This window comes from Temnothorax americanus, unplaced genomic scaffold, assembly GCF_048541705.1.
Source record: "Temnothorax americanus isolate GAGA-0224 unplaced genomic scaffold, ASM4854170v1 Scaffold181, whole genome shotgun sequence".
In the NCBI taxonomy this organism is placed as follows: Eukaryota; Metazoa; Arthropoda; class Insecta; order Hymenoptera; family Formicidae; genus Temnothorax; species Temnothorax americanus.
Genome location: NW_027509320.1, coordinates 82,265 through 102,840, shown reverse-complemented (window position 1 = coordinate 102,840; position 20,576 = coordinate 82,265). Strand labels below are relative to the sequence as shown.

The 20,576-nt window shown below is 36.5% G+C and overlaps 2 protein-coding genes and 1 long non-coding RNA gene across 6 annotated transcripts in view; 1 reads left to right on the top strand and 2 right to left on the bottom strand.

Moving 5' to 3' along the window:
* Tan (C45 family peptidase tan) overlaps window positions 1-20,576 on the top strand; it is a 39,386-nt gene that overhangs the window by 305 nt on the left and 18,505 nt on the right. Inside the window, exons 1-6 of one of the 4 annotated variants that reach the window (XM_077404327.1) lie at window positions 1-95; window positions 831-1,041; window positions 1,893-2,090; window positions 3,174-3,278; window positions 4,080-4,296; window positions 4,440-4,680. In XM_077404327.1, coding sequence (XP_077260453.1) covers window positions 928-1,041; window positions 1,893-2,090; window positions 3,174-3,278; window positions 4,080-4,296; window positions 4,440-4,680 — 875 coding nt within the window. In that variant the 5' untranslated portion in view covers window positions 1-95; window positions 831-927. Of the gene's footprint in view, window positions 190-382; window positions 504-830; window positions 1,042-1,892; window positions 2,091-3,173; window positions 3,279-4,079; window positions 4,297-4,439; window positions 4,681-20,576 lie in introns of those variants that run through there. The other 3 variants (XM_077404324.1, XM_077404326.1, XM_077404325.1) reach the window with 3 other exon arrangements.
* Window positions 4,915-7,149, bottom strand: LOC143896432 (uncharacterized). The gene is made up of 2 exons (XR_013256645.1): window positions 5,150-7,149; window positions 4,915-5,091 (listed from the first exon to the last, which is right to left on the bottom strand). It is a non-coding gene; the product is annotated as an uncharacterized LOC143896432 (long non-coding RNA).
* Window positions 18,101-19,516, bottom strand: LOC143896431 (uncharacterized). The gene is made up of 4 exons (XM_077404328.1): window positions 19,311-19,516; window positions 18,983-19,212; window positions 18,733-18,895; window positions 18,101-18,349 (listed from the first exon to the last, which is right to left on the bottom strand). Exons 1-4 carry the CDS (start codon window positions 19,393-19,395, stop codon window positions 18,258-18,260), a joined length of 570 nt encoding a protein of 189 aa, XP_077260454.1. The 5' UTR covers window positions 19,396-19,516; the 3' UTR covers window positions 18,101-18,257.

Sequence of the window (20,576 nt, the reverse complement as noted above, 5' to 3'; positions counted from 1 at the left end):
TTCGCGAGTCTTCCTACTCGCGAAGACTGCGAGCTGTCAGTCGCGCGTTGATCGTTACCAGCACGTGCAGTTGTTAGATAAGAGATGTTAGTTATGTGAGTGGTGCCGCGTTTAATACCGCGATCATTCTCCATTCGCAAAGTTCTCCACTCGCGATTCCTCATTAACACCGAGCGCGGAAGAAGTTAGGTAGGTAGGCGCGTGTTGGTGACGTTACTTCTGTTCCTCCTCTCTGCTATCTTTTTGCATAAGAATCGCGCAACGGAGATTGTTACGTGCTTCATCTGCTTCCACGAAATTTGATACATCCACATCAAACGTATGTGGAATCAGTGGGCGGCACGTCTTGCCGTATCGGTTTCCTCTAGGTTTATACGTACGCGTATACGATCAATTTATTTTCGTTAAACTTCTCCTTATTAGAAACCAGCAAGAAATCAGCCGTAAAAACAGATTTCCAAAGCCGTTCGTATAAGAAAAAGACGAAAACAATGCATCTTGACGTGAGAATAACGTGCAGTATACGCATTAATAGATTTAGCAGATTACGCGATACGCTGAATATATTGTATAATCAGATAGGTATTAATAATATATAAATATATTTGCATCGCGAATGAAGGCATCTGTTACGAAACATTTTAAACCGTCATATCGTGCAGTTTTTTTTAAATATTTGTCAAGTGCTAATCAGTAGGCGACAAATGTTTGATAGATCACGATCATTTTCCGTGCTTCGAGGACTGATTTAATTTGCAGTTCTAATTTACCTAATCTCATTTAAGATAATACGTGTTATATAAAGTATGGTATTCTGTGCTATGATCCAGGACAAATATCCATAATTAAAAAGAAGAAGAAGAAGAAGAAGAAGAAGAAGAAGAAGAGGAAGAAGAAGCAAGTATCTTTAGTCTTCACGTTAAAGACATGACAACTACTGAAACGTACAAGATTAAGTCGACGACCAAGAACATAGGTCGCAGAAATGTTGTTCCCGTAATCCACGTTCGAGGAACGCACTACGAGATCGGCTTCGACATTGTAAGGATTAGATAATCGTTATTCGATGATGAATGAGAGATTTTGCGAATGCACACGGCGTTTTTTCAACGTAAGCCGTGCCTTTCCCTAAAAACTCTTTCAGAGTTCGAAAATAAAAAAAACGTTCTGTTCCATTTTTTAAATCTTCGAAAGATCTGAAGAATAAGAAACTTTCGACGTTTGTATTAATGTATAATATACGGAGTGTGTCTCATTCTTTTTAAAGAAATTTTGTGTTACTTTATATATAATAATTGTTTTACTTTAATATTTAGAATAATAACAGTTATTTTTTAGTGTACGTATCACATTTTACGTTAGCGTATAATAATAGATATTTCTATTCACTCGATTTGTTTCGAACGTCGATGTTGTCATTTTTAGTGATAAGTCAAGCGTGTCCTATTATAATTTTTTCTGTATTCTTTAAATGAAAAGAAGATTGTATGAGAACGAAGCATCTGTAATTTATATAGTGACACTTGTGTTCGCATAGAATATCGATAACGCAAAGCACACATGTAACGTACGATCGCCAATGCAGCTTGCAATGCAGTTTTCTCATGTCTGATCCGAAGGAATGCACTCCGATATGTTGCACGCGATTTAAAAAGGTGCATAGCTAACGTCTGAACGACGTTAAGTGTAAGGTAATTAGACATGGATGGAGAGACAGTAAAAAAAAGGAGAATGGTCCGTGGCGTGTTATTCACCCGGATTAACGTCCTGTCGTTCTACATATAGTTATCACGCGGCATTGGTCAATGTAACGCCGCGGCGCCGTGTGTGTTCGCGTACGTTTTGCATTTACAAAATCCGCTTTCTTTATCCTTTGTTTTTTTCTGCATTAGGGACGCACCTTCGCCAAGATAATCCAGGATTTCGTGGACGTCTATCCACCGCTGAACGAGATTTATCTGCCGCTATTCGTGACTGAGCAGGGCAAGAAGGTTTATAATGAAACCCTTGACGCGGTTAAGAAACAGTTCCCGCAGTATTTGAGGGAAATCGAGGGAACGGCGGATGGTGCGAATGTACCGTTTCACAAGGTATGAAAAGTAATTGAATACGAAACGGAATAAAAAGATATTACGTATATTGTCTTAAAAATATAATTAATTACGTGAGGCCATTGATGGAAAAAGGGCATTTTTTCCGTAAATCGTCTAAATCGACTCAGGTATATGTTATATATATATATATATATATATATATATATATATTATATATATATATATAATATACACAAAGGACATATGTGTTACTTCTCTAATGTTTACATTACGTAGATACTGTTGTATGCCGCGCGACCCTGAAGCGTCGCGCAGCGGTTGTCATTTCAAAAAAAAATGATGAATATATCTTTATATTCATCATTGAAGCTACAAGTGACAAAACGTATACATTCCCATTTATAAAATAAGTCTTACTTAAAAAAATTAATTTTTTTGTTTATTTTTCTATTTAATTTTGTATTTTTTATTTAAACAATATGTTAAAAAAATTGTAAACTAAATAAGTACATATATTTAATTAAATAAACAAAAAAAAACACTTTTTTATGATTTTGTGCCCTATTTATGGAAAAAGAGCACCAAAACCAATTTTTTAAAACACGTAAAAATAAACAAATATCATCTTCAAATCATGACTTTTGTTTTCAAAACGTTTGAAGGACATGTTACTACACCTTTAAAGAAATTGATTTTACGTGCATTACTTTTTATTAAGTAATACTGTAATGAAAACTTTAAAGTCGATTTTTTCGAAATAGCGTTTTGACGTATGTGCCTTATTTCCATCAATGGCCTCAATTATATTATTAACAGTAAACAGTAAAGACCGATCGAGCAAACGTACAATTTCTTATTTCGACCATCTTTGATTAAAAATTAAATACGTAAATTAATTTTCTCTTAACCCCTGCTCGTTTGGTTTGGTACATTTAAGAAAGAATAAGTATTATTGAAATAATAATAAAAATCAAGTACTTAATACGTAGCAAAAGGATCGTGTTCGACTCACGTGGCAACGTTTATTGTTCACGATACGCACAATAAATACATAAATAAAATTTTTCATTGTTTTTATGATTTTGCAATTAAAACTAAGGCATAATATGATTGTCGTAGTTGTTTTTGATGCATCTGGACGACATTATTTCGAACGTTACCGGAATGCAGGGAAATGCACTTCCAGTCGGTTGTTCAACCATCATATGCAACCAATCAGGACATGTAAGAATGATAACAAGTCAGAATAGATTATAGTATATCTTACTGTGTGTGTATGTGTATACACACAGTAAGCACTCAAGGCAAAATATCGCGAAGTTTACGTTTGTTATTACTTAAACATAACATTAATAAAAATGTATGACAAATAACAGCGATAATCACCTACAACAAATACGTACTATATCAGATAACAAATCAAGAAATAAATAAAAAGTTCCAGTATTCTTCGGAGTAAACTCAGAGAGTCGACAGATATTTTATTTTCCATTGATGTGTGTCATATATATAAGAATTATCTGTTGTAGTACGTATCTTTGTATTATCTCGCGATATATTTTAATCACTGTTATAAAATGTGAAAGTTAAAAGACGATGTACGAATATAGTAGGATTACGGCCACGTATGTTTTATGTGAAAAACAATAGTAATAATACCGGAATAAATTATCAATTTGAAACAACTTCCTTCTCCGTAAATCTCTTTGAAACGATTATTGTCTTATGTAACCAAGTACAAAACCACAACCATTATCTCATCATGACGTTATTATCTGAACAGTATTCGCAAATAAATTATAAATATTTGCACATCAAGTGCAAAGTCCGTATACATATGGTATAAAATGTTATGTAGATACTCTACTCTTTCTATTACTGATTATACTATTATTATATTATTTTATTCTATTTATGTCATATTATTTAATTACATATGAGATTTATTTTATTATTCTTGTATTTATTTACTTAGTTGTTTATTTTTATTCCGTTTCCGTGATGCGCGTTTAATGAAAAGCACAGGAGATCTTGGGTCACAACGAGGATGCCGTCAGCGATACCTTGAACCACTGGTACCTCGTAAGTGCTCATGTAATCGAGGCGGGTTACAGAGAAGAAAAGTTCACTTCGTTGAGCTACGCTGGTTTCCTGCCGGGTTACACGATGGGCTACAATCATCACGGTCTCGTTTATAGTATCAACACCCTCAGCGCTGCGGTCCTGCAATCCGGCAAGACTCGTGAGTTTTATTTCTTTATATAATACTAAGCCGCTTCACAATTTAATTGTTAGTTGTTCGAAACGTAAGCTCATTGGGGAATAATTGAACCGGGACGTTGTGAACCGTTTTGGGCTCTATTCGAGATTTCGTTGTATATACAGCGCGATATTTCCTGACGCGAGCTCTACTAGGCGTGGAGACGTTCGTGCAGGCGCAGCAGACGCTGAGGAATGAAGGTTACGGTGCAGCGGAGGGCTTCTCGGTGAACATGACGTTCCTCGCGCAGGAAGGCGACCGGATGTTTCACAATGCGGAAGTCGGCCCGGCCGAGGTGGGCGCTAACCGATCGCAGCTCAGCATTTTGACTGTCAGTCCGGGCGAGAATACGTCGCATTGCAACAAGTACATGATGCTTACATATATTGCACATAGATTTACATATTCATAAGACAGAGCCGTCCGTCCGTTTGTTAGTAAAGCGCAGAATATTGAAGTACGCGAATCAAATGCCGACGACCCTGGTGGAAAACGATCTCAGACTTTTTTATATTCGTAATCAGAATTTCTATAAAAATTTTTGCTAATATAAATATAGATTATAAGAGGCTGTAAGGGTCACCCGCGGATCAAGATGCGTTTAAATATTAAAATGATTTATTTCTCAAAATCCAAATTCCAAACGTTTCGGTTCCTGTCCAAGCCATCTTCAGTGGTATAATGTTAACAACAATAATAAAATGTTCTCCTTAAAAACATGGTGAGTTTACTGTTTCCAAGTTTTACAGAAACCTAGTGTGACTACAAGGTCCAAATCTGTAAAGTAATTAAGGAGTTACATCCTTGTCTTTATTAGAATTCTAAAATAACTCACCAAGTAGTATAGTCTAGAGAACGAATACATCGTAGAGTCAAATAAAAATGGTATGAACATATGGCAAAGGAATGATCTGTACAAAGAGATCTGTACGAGGAGATCCTGTCGATACGACGCACAACACAAAAATGATTTGATAAAGCAGGCAGGGGCGAGTTTTATGTCAAACGTTGGCAAAAATAAATTGAAAAACGTGTAGGTCAAAACGTAAGAGATAATAAATGATAGCGATAATACATACATAAAATAGCTAGCCGGGAATGTCTTAAGTCAAACGTTGGTAAAAAAAACATTAGTAAAAATAAAATAAATTTAAAACGTATAGGTTAAACTTATATTAAAAAAAAAAAAAAAAGAAATGATAAATATTCAATATATAAAGTCAGCGGTAATAAAAAAATATAACTCATGATCCTGTAGAAGAACAAAATGTCATATGGACATGGTTTACAAATTATTTAAGATAGACACGTATGCGTGGTGCAAAAACTCTGTATCGGCCTGAGAGTTTGTGGGCCCTGCTATAAAGAAAATCACAACTTCTATAAAGCAGGACATACACACATGTGTGTGTGCCCTGCTTTAAAGAAAATCACAACTTCTATAACTATAACTATAACTGCTGTAAAAATAGCTGCTGTATTTTTCAAACTTTTTTTGTTTATAACTTTTTAACGAACAATGACCGAGGGCTAAAACCTTCTGAAGGTCACTCAAAAGGGTGACCTTGACAGCATATGTCAAGGTCAAGGTCATTAGAGGGTGGTCCCCTATACTGCATAATTACTCAAAGTTCTGCATGCGCGCCTGATTCCGTAGCGTTTGATCAGGTATTCCTTCCGTTAAGTAGTCCAGTAAGTCATCTTCTTCACTAAATTACCCAAAATAAGTTTTTCGTGATAGTAATTATTGTTGAACGATTCATTCGGCTGCCACACTTTCGAGTCGAACTTCTTAAGACGATCCACTTCACTTGGTCTTTGATCGAATCCGTTTTTCATCGCCGAAAGCAATGCATCTAATGTCGTCTCTGTATACTCCGATTTTGAGCAAAACCATCGATCCGCTTTTCCCTTAAGTTTGGACCTGATAATTATCTTCATAATCGCGTCGTCGACCGCAAAAAGCCTCTTAACCACGCGGACCGGACTTGCTTCTCCCAATCTTCAAAATAGCGATTTGTTCCGTCGACGTCGCCAAACAAATCTCCTATACCTTTGACATCTTCACGCAGTTGTGGCGGCGCTGGTGCCTTCGCTCGCTGTACGTTACTCATTGGCCTCGCCATCATTGCCTCTGGTTGCTGGAGATATCCTCGATTCTCTGAATTTTCTGCGCGTGCCAACTCGAGCTCTCGTCGAGCTAACTCCGTTTCCAGTTGTGTTACGTCTTGTTCTCGTCTCATAACTTAATTCCTACTCTTGACGTAACAAGTCCGCTCTGTCACGTTACAGTTGAAGTTAAGCGTCTCTTTGTTCTTCTTCTTCACCCGTAAGGTCATCCACGCTTATCTACGTCCCGTCCGGATCCCCTTCCATCAAGCGTTTTATTAAGTCAGCCTTCAATCCTGCAGTCGACAGGTTACGTTCTCTCAGTTTTTCCTTAAGTTGAGACATCGTAAACCGACTCGCTGCCTTCATCGTATTTGGCAAATACCGTTTCTATTTTCCGTAAATCACTTTGTAACCACTTTGCGTAATTGTAAACCCTGTTAACGTAACCTAAAATCTCAGCTGTCACAACAACTGTCTCACACCGCAGAGTTACTGATCTCTCACTCCTCTGGCCAAAGTGCTTCCAATATTACCGACTCGTGATTTATCACCGGAAAAGCTCTGCAGACTGTAGATATGTCGCGCTGCACGAAAGTTCTCGAATGACGTCTTCGTTCTCGCACCCACGCACTCAAAATGGCGGACAATAACCGCCAATGTCTTTCGACACACGAAGAGCGAAGAGCCCTTTCAGTCACTTCCCCGTCTCGTAACTTAATGTCTTTCGTCCACAGGATCGACAGACCCCGATTAATTATAAATTCAGCCTACTTCGATACGATGTTAGGACACAGTCCATAAATGCGCATCTGTCGATCGTACTACCACGCAGTGCTCGAACGACGTCTTCGTTCTCGCACACACGCACTGCCGTTACACGTACGTCGTTTCTCTCGAATCGCGTACGTCCCGTGCAATCTCTCGTGAATCCTACTTCTGATTTGTAGGATATGGGCGTTAGAATGGCAAGATTTCTGGGCGGAAGAGAATACGCACGAGTACTTTTGAGAAATATATTTCTGAATTCGCAAAACGTGATTCACACGTTCGATCACGTTTCTTGTCGGTAGCGAACTGACTCGAGGGCTCGAGGGCAGCGGCGGCTCCATGGTGGAAGGAAATAAGGTGAGGCAATGCGCATCATGAGTTTTACAGCCAATAGAGAACGCCGCACATGTCGGCCATTACTAGTGGTCATTCAAACAAATAGGAATGGATAGGTAAATCTCTCAGTCACAATTACTAAAAAATTATTAATTTTTCATTACGAATGGAAATAATATCACCAAAACGAGCTTCCATAAGGAAACCATATTTTTTTATGGCATCAGTTTTGGAGGAAACAGATTTTTTAACCGATAAACAAGTCATTTTGGAAAAATTATAAATCAAACTTATGAAAAAAAGATTATCGACGAGTAATAAGCATTTGTAATTGATGAATAAAATCGAAATTATGCTAGTCAACAAGTATTGTTAATGAATATAAATCATGTCACAAAAGATTGTTTCAGAAATGGTCAGTGGTGTAGCGGCACGTATTCTGCTTTGTATATTTTTGACTCGGGTTTGAATCCCCATTGTTCCTTTTTTTTATTGACCCAGTTGCAATTAATGATAATGAATCAGGCTAATTGAAGGAAATTAATTAGAAAACGATTATCACTCACCGATTTACCTTTTTTTTTAATCTCTTCAGAATTTATTTGGCTATATCATTGACTAGAATCAGGATGTTTCATTGAAAATTGTGATTTATAGCAATAATAAAGTGGTTAAAAAAAGGATGAAATTTTATAACAGCGGCGTTTCTTTTGGGCTTTCACTCAACGGTTTCCTCCACAACCAATTCTCAAAAATTTTTAATAAAAAATGTTGAATGTTATTATTGAAAGATGAATAAATATTTTTCCGAAATCCAATGCTAAAAATGTAGAATACCTTAAAAAAAAAAACTGAAAATTGGCCCTACAAAAGATGAGTCCCCTCTTGATATTTTATTCTAAATCACCTGTTTATGGGAAAACAGGAAGCAAAGAGTACATTGTAATGCATCGTATAATCATTTTCTTAAAAAACAATAAAAATTGAATATTGAATTACTTTTCAATATATCCACATTTATTATTCAATCACAATACAGTAACACTTTTTTCAAATAACACGATGTAAACTGTAAACAACTTTTACCAATGCGTGCTTGCCATGCTTCACTCATATGCTACACTGTGTAACCACGTGTTAGCGAAAAAAGATGGCGGAAACTGTGCGGATCCCCCACCGTGCCTGGGCTGCGCAGAACAGAACGAAACTCGTCACGAGGATTGCCTCACCTTATTTCCTTCCACCATGGGCGGCTCCCTCTTCAATGCATCTGGCCTTAATGTAGCGCGGCAATCCAAATAAGATACATATGCTATAAAAATACTTACTGAGAAGTTTCATTATTCAATCATGTGCACGTCTGTAACCATTACTGTTGGCTCTCCATATTCGTTCTATCGCGCGAGTTCAGAGCAGGTCAGAGAGATATATGAGATTCATAATAGTTATTGTAGAATAGATTGTTAGCTCAGCGTTATCGTATTAGGCTATCATTCCGGAATGTTAGGTTCAAATCCCGTCTCCCGTCAATGTGTTTTCAAAAATTGTAAAACAGTGCGTAATTTTAATTAATAAAATAGAATATATGCGAAACCACGAATAAAACGTAAACTATAAAAATATTAGAAAAAAATAAGAACTATTCAAAAATAAAAAAGAAAAAAGAATTGTTTTCGTTAAAATATTGCATCGGAATCATTATTGGTCTTTATCGTAATTGTTACTATGAAATCCGTACTGGTTACTGGGAGAATGTTTACTGTAGTAGTGCGTAATAGTTACTGTAAGAAAAGATTAAAAGTCGAGAGTGAGCAAAAATACAGGACGTATTACTGCTTTTCGAGCTAGTTGAAGTTTGGAACGTTCCTGGAGCGATTTTTAAAAAATGATTTGTCCCATTTCTTTTTTGGCACAGAGACATTTCTGAGTGACAAATACAAAATACATAAGAGACCGAACCGATACACCCTGCAAGAGACACCCTTATACTAAAAATACCTACTCCCGGAAAAAAACTTACTCCAGGAACGTTCCAAACTTCAACTAGCTGTTTTTCGGCTCTCAGTGTATAAAACATTCTAAACACCATGGCACAAAAAACTGAAAAAATGGCACCGGTTTCCAAAAAAGTGGTCCATTAATGAAAAATTAAACACGTGTTGTCATCCCCCAAAAATTAGAAAAATTATTGGCACCAGTGTCAAGAAAATTAGTAGAACGGAACATTAATGAAAACGTAAACCTCGTGTTGCCATCCTCGAAAAATTAGTAAAATTTTTGGACCGGATAATGAATAAGTAGTTTGCGATAAGAAAAAATAGAAAGATTTTGGAACCGGTTTTAAGAAAATTGGTCCATTAATAAAACATTAAACCCATCCCCGTTTAATTAAAAAAATTTTGGCATCATTTTCAAAAAAGTCGGTCTATCAATGAATGAGTAGCTTGCGATCAGACGGGCAGACATTAGTACTTGTTATTTCCCGTAAAATTAGAAAAATTTTGGAACCGGTTTAAAAAGTCGGTTCTGAAAAATTATACACATCGTCGCCATCCCCAAAAAATTATAAAAATTTTAGCACCGGTTTGAAGAAAATCGGTTCATTAATAAATAGTTCGCGGTCAGAAAACGTTTAGCACCAATTTAAAAAAAATCGGCCCATTAATAAATGAGTAGTTCGCGATCAGACGGACAGACATTAGTACTTATTATTTCCCGTAAAATTAAAAAAATTTTGAAACCGGTTAAAAAAAATCAGTTCTGAAAAATTATACACATTATCGCCATTCCCGAAAAATTAGAAAAACTTTGGCACCGGTTTGAAGAAATTTGGTTCATTAATGAATGAATAGTTCGCGGTCAGAAGAATTAGAAAAATTTTAGCACCGGTTTCCAGAAAATCGGTATATTAATAAATAATTAACCCATCTCCGTCATCCCCAAAAAATTAGAAAAATCTTGGCACCAGTTTCAAGAAAATCGGTTCATTAATGAATGAGTATCTCGCTGTCAGACATTATAGATACTGTGGCCGCTTACCACTATCGTTCGGGCGTCGCGTGCCCTCCGCAGGGTAGGAGACGCCGCAGCGTGTGTAGGAACGTCGAGCGAGCTGTGAGGCAGTGTATAATAAATAATTCGTTTATTCCAATTTCCTATTTCTATAGGTATTACAGATGTTGGTATGTCAGTGTGATGAAGGCGGCCCTGAAAAGGGCCGTTCGCGCTCTTCTTGTGCGGTGGCCCTGAAAAGGGCCGATTGGTTTCTTCTTACTCCGGAATGCGCTCACGCCAGATGATGGCGGGCCGCGTCCGCGTCCTCCGAAATAAGCTCACGCCAAACTTCCGCCAGGCAGGCGGGGTCCCAGGTGGAGTGTAGGACTGCTCCTCGGTCTGCGTAGCCTGTGACTCGAGTAGTGGTGGATCGTCGGTCTGCATCCCCTGTGAGGAGGTGATCTCCCACTCCGGGTCGGTCTGTATTTCCCTGGTGTCGCGTGGAGGCTGGTGTTGCACACCTCGGTGCACACGTGCCGGAAGGACGGTCTGCGTCCCCTGGTGTACCCACTCTGCAGGTGATGGCGGCAGAGGCGACAGGAGTGGATGAGGCACCGTCCACGACAATCGAGGAGAGGTGTAGCGTCGGACTCTCACGTCCCACGTAGAGATGACTTGGCGTTTCAAATTAGAGGGCGAGTCAGCCGTACCGGCGAGAGCGTGAGCGGGACGAGCTTCCACAGTTGGCCTGGACGGTAGTCCAGGAGCCGCTAAGGATGTCTCGGTGGCGGCGAGTGGAGTGGCGCAGCTCGTCTCGGCGGTGGTCGTAGCTTAGGCGGCGGCAAGACGACGGCGAGTTATATCAAAAGACTCTTCTTCTACTCTAGGCTGTGAGCTTGTAGAGCAGTCGAGAGTTGTCTAGGCCGTCGCCGCGAGGCCTTATTATCCTCCTTGGTCGGAATTTAAACGCGAGAAAACCTGCCCTCTGTTGGCGGCACTCTCGTGCGCGTACCGTTATTCCGATTGCTCGGTAAAGTGTGTGTGGTCGAAAGACCGCTACAGATATTATTTTCGAAAAATTAGAAAAATGTCGGAACTGGTTTCTAAAAAAATCGGTATCCACGGAAAATTCTACCCCTATTTCATATACATATGTATATGTATATGTAGATGTCAGAAATAAAATTATACAGCCGAATAGGGGGGGGTAGATTGGATCAAACTGAAAAGAAAAGTCTTGTACCATTTTGCAAAATTCGCAATAGTTAACGAGTTATTAAATAAAACGTCTGAGCGTATGAGCGCACAAGGAGCGATAGAGGCGGGTCTCGGCTGGCACGGTGCACGTACGGCGCGCGGTGAGCGGTGAGGGGCGCGCGGCGCGTGGCGAGCGGTGGAGGTCGAGTGACGAGCGGCGAGCAGGGCGTGGCGCGGCGCGGCAAACGGCGAGCGACAGATGATATACGATATACACTGCGGCGAAAAAGTATTAGAGCCAGCACAGGTAGCACACGTATTGCATAGACATTGCCGTAGCGTCTTATACGCCTTAGATAATATTAATTAGTTTAGCTTGAATTATGTGTAATAGAAACATTTGACAGGCTGAGAGTAAAAATGACCTATCTGCAAGGTCCGAGCAAAAGTGAGTTAGAAATGTTTCCGCGCAAAAACGAATTGCTTGAGGTTCCGGGCAAAAACAAATCACAGAATAGCTCCGAGCAAAAACGACTCAAATACATAAGTCGTTTTTGCCCGCGAAGAAAATTAGAGTCATTTTTGCCTGCACAGAAAACTCGACTCGTTTTTGCCCGCGCAGAAAAATTAACTCGATTTTGCCCGCGCAGAAAACGACGCGTTTTTGCCTATGATGAAAAGCAACCTGATTTTTGCCTGCTTTGAGAAATGAACTCGGTTCCAGTCCGCGTGGAAAAATAAATTCAATATTACTCGGATTTTTTGTGTTTTTTAAACATTTATATCCAAATTCAAAAAAAAAGAAATAATTCAAAAATGCTTTTAGAACTACAATTTGCATAATTTTTTCCAAATTAAGACGATGAATTTGGATTAAAAGTACAGGTTAATTATTGTTTATTTATGATTTTGAACCGAATGTTGGGTAGGATAAATTAGAAAATTGGCAGTATTTTTTTATCATTATATTTTTAATAAATATAAAAAATAAACATGTATTTTAAACATTGTTTTAACTTTTACATATGTCTTTTCGGTACATTTCTATAATCTCACTACATTCATTCAGGTCCATAATTTTACTTGAAGCTAAGGTTTCACTCTGCGTCACTATCACCGCTCGCTAAGTCAAAATCTTTAGACGAATTTTCTACCCTCAGTGTTTGATAAAAAGCTTTGTATTTTGGATCGATAAATTGGATAAGCTGCATCAAATCGTTGTACTTCTGTTTCGTAATTGGTCTTCCATTGGAATACAAAAGCGAAAGATCCGCTTCTTTAAATTCCTCTTCTGTACATTTCTTCTTGCCAATGTCAACATCGCGCAGTATCTCGTCATCAAATGTCATAAATATATGAAACGGCTGCTCTTGGTCGAGTTTGATCGTTCTAATTTTCATCCAATTTATTTTGTTGTGATCTACGTCTTGTTTTCGATTTACAATAAGCTTTTGTAAATCCTGTGATGAAAAGAAATCAGTCGATTGCATTTTTTTAACTTCAAAAAATGGTTGCTTTTTTTTGGTATTCTTAATAATGTCAATCCAGTGGTCCGGGGTGTTGACAGTTTCGTGCCGTTTGCGTTCCTTTTCTATTAATCCAAAATTTCGGTCGCAGCTATTATAGCTGTGACCAGACAGTAAGAACTTCTCTTCAATTAAATTAATTGAGCTGTTTGCCAAATAATGTTTTAAGAGAAGCGTAATTTTTATGTTCCGATTCTGGCCTCCGCATGAATCCGAGTACAGGATGACGTGTTTTACATTTTCCGGAACGTGGTTTTGGAAATGCTTTCGCAAGCAAGACGCCATTTCTTGCCCTCCCCTAGCAGCAACATCTTCGGACCACATGTACATGTATGCTGAAATGACAGGGGAAATTATTATTAACTTTGCTCCTTTTAGTCAATAATATTTATGAAAATCCAAATGTGTTTTTTTATTGTACTTGATTAAAAGGATACAAGGACTCGCTGAATCCGATCCGAGGTCATAATTGAAAAATTCGAAAATTTCTATTTTTGCAATAAATGAACACAAAATTGATAAAAAATGGATGAAGTAAGCGAGATTTCGCGGTGGGCGGAACGTACAGGGGTAAAAAGACCCGCTCATTCCGAATCCGAGGTCAGAATTTTTCTCCATACAATAACACAATTGGATTTCATTATACATGCTAAAATACACACGTATCTTGATTTGAAATCTCATTAACAATACATAGATTGTAAGTAGCAAGTTGGCGCTTGTAGAATGCGATATCAGTTGTCACTGACGGTGTTTCCAGTACTTTCTGCAAATCGAACGTTAGAACAATCGTATCTTCATCTGCATTTTCAACGTCGCGTTTGAACTCTGCGTGAATTTTTTTCCTCAAATTGTCGTGTTCTTCTTGCATATTTTCGAATTTTACTCTTTTTTCGTTCGGCAGATCTTTGTTGTTTAAGTTCACTTTTATCGTATCGCAGGTTTTACATGTGTCCGTGTGTCGTTTTTTAAAACTCAAATTAAATTCATAGTTGAAAATGTCTCGAAACATATGCTCGGATACAAAGTCTGCGTTCGTGACTTCACAGTCGTCTTTGTACATTCTGTACATTATTGCCAAATTTAAATTTGAATTTAAGTATTTCTTCTCGGAATCTGATCTACCATAATGTGATTCATACTTTGGAAATCGGTTGATAAAATTCCGAACACCCTGTTTAAGTGTCTCGCTAGTCCGATTCGCTGAGGGACCTTTTCCTCTTTTTTCTGATGCGCTGGGATTTGACTGTGCCGATTTTACTGCTCGATTCATTGAAGATGCAGTGATCTGGTAGCATCCCAGCATGAATGATCTACATACTTCTTGTTCAATGCCATTGCTGTCTGTTAAGAAATATTTGTAATTGAATTCTCTACTCTTTCTTGGAATAATCGGCAAAAAGGGATCTCTTTTAGATGTAGTTGGTGTCTTCTTAATCGATGTACGGATCAGCAATGTTTTTTGACTTTTGTTTGATTGTTCATAGTAAGTCGAAAATATTTCTTGTTGGCGAGCAATATCAATTTTTGTTGAGCAGTAAGTTTTACATTTGCAAATACTTTGCGGAATGAATCTTTTTCCTGGAATAATTTTCCCTTTTTTGGTGGTATGTTCTTGGCCACGTTCCACATTTTCTTTTGCAATGAATTTTTTATGCATGTGTGGTTGCCTCTTACGCTTCCGTGAATTTTTGTTTCCTTGTGGTTCGAATTCTGAAGCATATGTAAGAGCATATGCGTCGAAATAAATGATAAAATAAGGCTATGCACGCAATACGTAACACAATCACGAGAAATCACAATTTTCACATAGTTTAACTCAAAAATGTAATTAACAATTATATAAAATGTTAGGAATATTTTCAATGGCATAGCAAAAAAATATGTAAACTTGATATAAATGTGTATACTGTCACCCAAATAATATTAAATCAAATTTTGATTCTATACAAGTGCACGTGCACACTTTTGCTTATAATGGATTAAAAATTGTACCTTCCAAATCTTCTTCAGAGCTTGTGCTATTCTCTTTTTCTGAATCTGTCGATTCGGGACTGCTCTCATCATTATGCTTGTCTGGAATGTGGAGTAATATTGTCATCACAAATTTCAAGTCGTACAAACCTTTTTCCATTATCACTTTTTTGAAAAATGAAATCACGTTACACTGTTAAATGTTAAAACACTGAAAAATGCCTTGGAATGAAACGTTACGTCTTTGCTGCTCGAGTTTTCACACGAAAATGGGATGAAAACCGGTGAAAACAAAGAAATCACGTGTCGTCGTATGTAAACATACACACAGAAAAATATATACTATCCGCAAGTAAATATTACTTGTTTTAAATATTTGATAAGTTCATATATCCGCAAATCTACCATAAAGTCATCGCAAGCCTCACATTTACTCAAAACATATTCTAGATATTAGCAAGTCTAGTACACACTTCAAATAAGAATATTTAATTAATACAAGAATTCGGATTACTTACTATATACAGTCTACTGAAGAGAAGTATATAATATTCTTGAAAGAAGAATGAATTCTTGTTTTGAGCACAAAATTATGAGCTTTTCTAAGATTTGTGCTAAGTATATCTTAAAGCTATTATTAAGATAATATTCTCTATTGAAGAAACCTATTACTTAAAATGATTTCCGCATTGTTCAATAAATTCCTTTAAGTCATCAAAGGAACAAACTTTTGCCATCTTGGTTTTTACTCTCAACATGTAGCTCTCAAAATACGAACAGCGTTCGAGCTTGGCGAGCTGATCTCCGAGAGTAAAATAACGTCGTGTCGATTTGCGAGTAGGTCTTGACAAGTTTGCTCGCCGAGAGCTGCGCGTCATTCTCCGTTAGGTACTCTCCAGGAATATATCCATTTGCGAGAATCAATCTCGAGAGCTACTCTCGAGAGTTTTACTCGCAGGTGGACACCCATCATAAGACGTTTTATAAAAAAAAAAAAAAATAATTGTATTAAAAGAATTCAAAATAATATTTAATTTCTACATGACATACGCATAAAATGTTAAGTTATCACGTTGACATAAATGTAACATATGTAAATGTTAAGAAATGAATAACATAGTTGTTGTATGTGTATTTTACATTAAAGTAATAATTAAATTTTAGTAACACAAGGAAATTTTAACGTATACACACGATTTTTTGCTGCGTACGTGCCGCGTAACGCAACATTCTCGTACGTAATTTCTGTACGTAAGGCGTAAGATGCTACGGCAATGTACGTGCGCTGGCTCTTAGCCTCTCGCCTTTTCGATGGCAGGAAAATAATACGTTATCATTTCCACACCACCTTGCGGTAGATAGCTTGGTGCGTTTTTTTTATAGTGGTTTCCCCGGTAGGCCTAATCCACTCTCATTATTTAATGCAAAAATTGTTCGAAGTGCCGTCCTCTTTCTCGTATGCAGAGTTCGGCCTTTCGTACAATATTGCGCGTCGCACGGTGCGCCATGTCCGGCGTAATAATATCGAAGGCCGCAACAATAGCTTCACGTACCTCGTTTTTTCCACCATTACGCTGCTGCTCGATTAGACTTTTTATATGACCCCATACAAAAAATCTAATACATTTAAATCTGGCGACCGTGCCGGCCAGGCGATTGGGCCACCACGACCCATTCACCTATAAGGAAAACGCGCGTTTAATATTTCGCGCACTTGACGACTAAAATGAAATGATACATCGGATCGACGTCGATTAGATATCAAAATCTCGATATCATTAGAAAATCAATCTTTACATCGATTTCGATATTCAGGTGGTCACAGGTTCGAGCATTCATCGATATCAAAATCCTTAAAAAATCGATATATTTCGTATGACAGCTAGAGCGCTTTTATAACGATAAAAGAGAGTTTGCAAACGCGGAGGAAATTCTATTCCAACCTCTTTTTAAGAATTATTTGACATTTATGAAAATATAGCAATCGTATCAATGTTGAAACAATGTCGAATCGATGTCGATTTAAATTCTTCGACATCGATTCGACATTGTTTCGGCATCGATTCGATTGCTATTTCTATGAAAAATATAGCAATCGAATCAATGTCGAAACAATGTCGAATCGATGTCGATTTGAACTCTTCGACATCGATTCGACATTGTTTCGACATCGATTCGATTGCTATTTCTTACTACAATAAAATACCATATAAAATCAATAAATAAACTAAATAAACTTGTCAATTTAAACAAAAAATTAATTTCAAACTTTTTTATTTATGTGAAAAATATATTCAAAAAATATGAAATTTATATATATATAATGCAATTACAATAAGGTAGATTTATAAAATAAAATATGCTTACAATGCAAAAAATCAAAAAAGTAAAGTAGAAAGATAAAAACTGGCACTAACTAAAAATGTAAAACGTTCAGTAGAAAGTTTAAATCTCAATAGCAACTAACAGTTCACAAAATTATTTAGATTTGTTTCGCATCATTATGGCAGTAAAATTATAACAGCTTAGAGTATTCTATATGTTTAAATGACCATTATAATTAACATAAAATTAACAGATTTGCTATCATCAAAATTACAAAATATCTTCAGGTTACCAAATAATATCACAACTTAACTAGAAATTTAACATCTAAGTCACAGATAGATAAGAGATCCATCATTCTCATAAGAATCAATCGCATTAAAAAAACAGAGTATTAAAAAAAAAGAAAAATGACTTATAGCAAATTCGGTTGCATGCACTAGTGCGCACTATAAGAGCAAAGCGACCAAATTCGCTATTACTTTCCATGACTTACACGCAAAAAACATAAATCAATTACAGATTATTATCAATAAAAGTAAATGTTAGATAACAAAGATTGTTATCTAAATAAATATATAGATGGCCTATATTCATAGGAGAAGTGGCTTGGCATAGCAAATTTTTTCTACATCCTTTCTTTCTCTTTTCTCCAGCTTTGGTGAACTATTCGGTTTTCTTAAATTTCTTGCTACGAATAGTTCCATCCGTTTATGCGCGCCATGGAGCATTGGCCAGCCAAGAACTTGCAACCTTTTCAGCCACAGCCATATCTTCTGCTTCAAAATATAACAGCAGTGCACCTAAACATTAAAAATATATTTATTATATTAAGCTATTAAACGTGACAATAGCTATTATATAAGAACAGACATCAAAGTCACGGTCGGTCTCGCTCCGCTTGCACTTGGCACGAGACACTACCGTGTCTCTTAATCTTCAACAAGTTTTGTGAAACTTATTTTGTTTTTTCAGCACTTGATAGAATCAGATTCTCATATTGTCAACTTTTCCTGTTAATATATAGTAGACTCTAAATATTCAAAATAAAAAAATTTTATTGGTCATAAAAATTCTAATAAATTAATAAAATTTTAGTATCATAAAATCTCAAGATATTTATTCTTCTAAAAACAAAAAGGTAACCAAAATTTAACAAGTGTAAATCTTCAGTACTTTTGCTCACCTAGAATAAGTTCCCATATCTTCAGTACATCAAACTTTTGTTTTTCCTTGGCTCCTTGAAAGCTGAATTTGTTTGCCACATTGTTATTAAGTATATTTCGTAATAATTTCCTGACTGAACTCTCCAGACTATTTTTGTCCACAAATCTTCCAAGATACATACTCTGAGAAAAAAATAAAAAATTAATACATAATTTATTTAAAACGTAGATATTACCTTTGCCAAGCATACTACATGTTGAAAAACTTACTGCCGCTGATAAATTTTCATCATTAGCTAAAAATGTTTCTAAATCATGTAGCTCTTGTTCAGATTGAACCGGAAGTGAAGGGAATCCTCTGGGTCTTTTGATGACTTTCTCACCCGGAAGTATATACCTATTTAGTTTCTCCTGATTCATTAAACAAGTATCTAGTTTGCTATTCAGTTGTCTTAATTCTTTTTTTATGTCATATGTGCTGGGATCAGAAAGAGAAATATCTGCAAATCAAAACAAACATGACAAAATAAAATTTATATGTACAACAATAACTAATTTTTTCTTAACAATAAATAATTTTTTTACTTCTCTCTCTTACCTGTTTTTTTTACTCTGAGAGGACGTACCACTGCTTCCAGACTTTTCCGACGTCCCAGATTGAAACAGACAATGATTATTAGCATGAGACTTATCACTGAAGGATGAGGTTTTGCCTACAGCAGGACAGGGCATACTTGGCAAAGGTTTACTTTCCTTCAATTTACTTGATAAGATAAAATCTTTTTTAGATGAGCTGGCCGAAACTTCATCAATATCTGTAGAGGATGACTGTTGTTCAGGAATATTCTTCATTGGAATTGTTGATTTATTTAAGTTTTCAACAAGTTCTTCAGTATTTTGTCCTACTTCAATATTTTTACTTCTATCCAATAAACTAACATCATCCATATTTTCTTGATCATTCTCTTTATCTTCATACAAGGGTGCTTTATCCTTGCAAGATTTTTAAGTTATTTATTTGGCAACTGACAACGTTTTTTAGACAACGCGAGTTTTTTATCTTTTTCTTTCTGTATTTTTTCCTTTATGTTGTTAAAGATGTTACGTTTGGCAACTTGTTTTCCATCATTCTTTCCAGAGGATTTGCAAACAATTGTTTTGTAAGTTGATTGTTTTTCTAGCTGGGAAGAATGCTGCTTCTGCCGTACTAATTTATACGGAGATGTAACAAATCTTTCTGATTTAACAAAAGGAACAGGAGGAGGTACTGGTACCGTCTTTTTTGATTTTGAAAGATTCTTTTTGCTTAGATGGGTCCTTGCCATCTTTTTGACACTAAAATCTTCAGATCCGGAATCTGATTCGTTTTCTGACTCATTGTCAGATGAGTTTAAGTGTTGTTTTTTCTTTTTATTCTGAGCCTTCTAACTAATTCACGATGATCTGTTTCATAATTGGAATCCTCTACATGTCCCTTGCATGAAGCAGCAGCCTTGTCATATAAATCTGCAACAAATATCAGATAACTAAACAAACTAAGCAAATGGTAATGACAAATACTTCTAAATAACAATAAGCACCTATATATAAGGTAAATTACTAAAGATATTGCAAGCTAATATTATTGAAACTCAACGAGATATGAAATTCTTATTTTCTACCGTTTGGTAGCGGGTATTTTGTGATAAAGTTAATTTTCTAAAGTGAAGTTATTAAGGTCATTCCAAAAACACCTTGATATTTTTAACAACATGTACTTAAAATTATTAGCCTGCAATACTTTTAGTGATTTACTTTATATAAATCATACAAAGCTAAAGCATCCTTGTATCAAAACAAAAAAACACTTGATCATCAAAATGTA

Bases quoted from the DNA above. Each gene is read 5' to 3' on its own strand.
- LOC143896431 (XM_077404328.1), bottom strand. From the start codon at position 19,395: ATGCTAATAATCATTGTCTGTTTCAATCTGGGACGTCGGAAAAGTCTG. The intron at 18,896-18,982 runs GTAAGTTTTTCA...TTTTTTTCTCAG, and splicing joins ATGAAAATTTATCAGCGGCA to AGTATGTATCTTGGAAGATT. The intron at 18,350-18,732 runs GTGAGCAAAAGT...TTTAATGTTTAG, and splicing joins GATATGGGAACTTATTCTAG to GTGCACTGCTGTTATATTTT.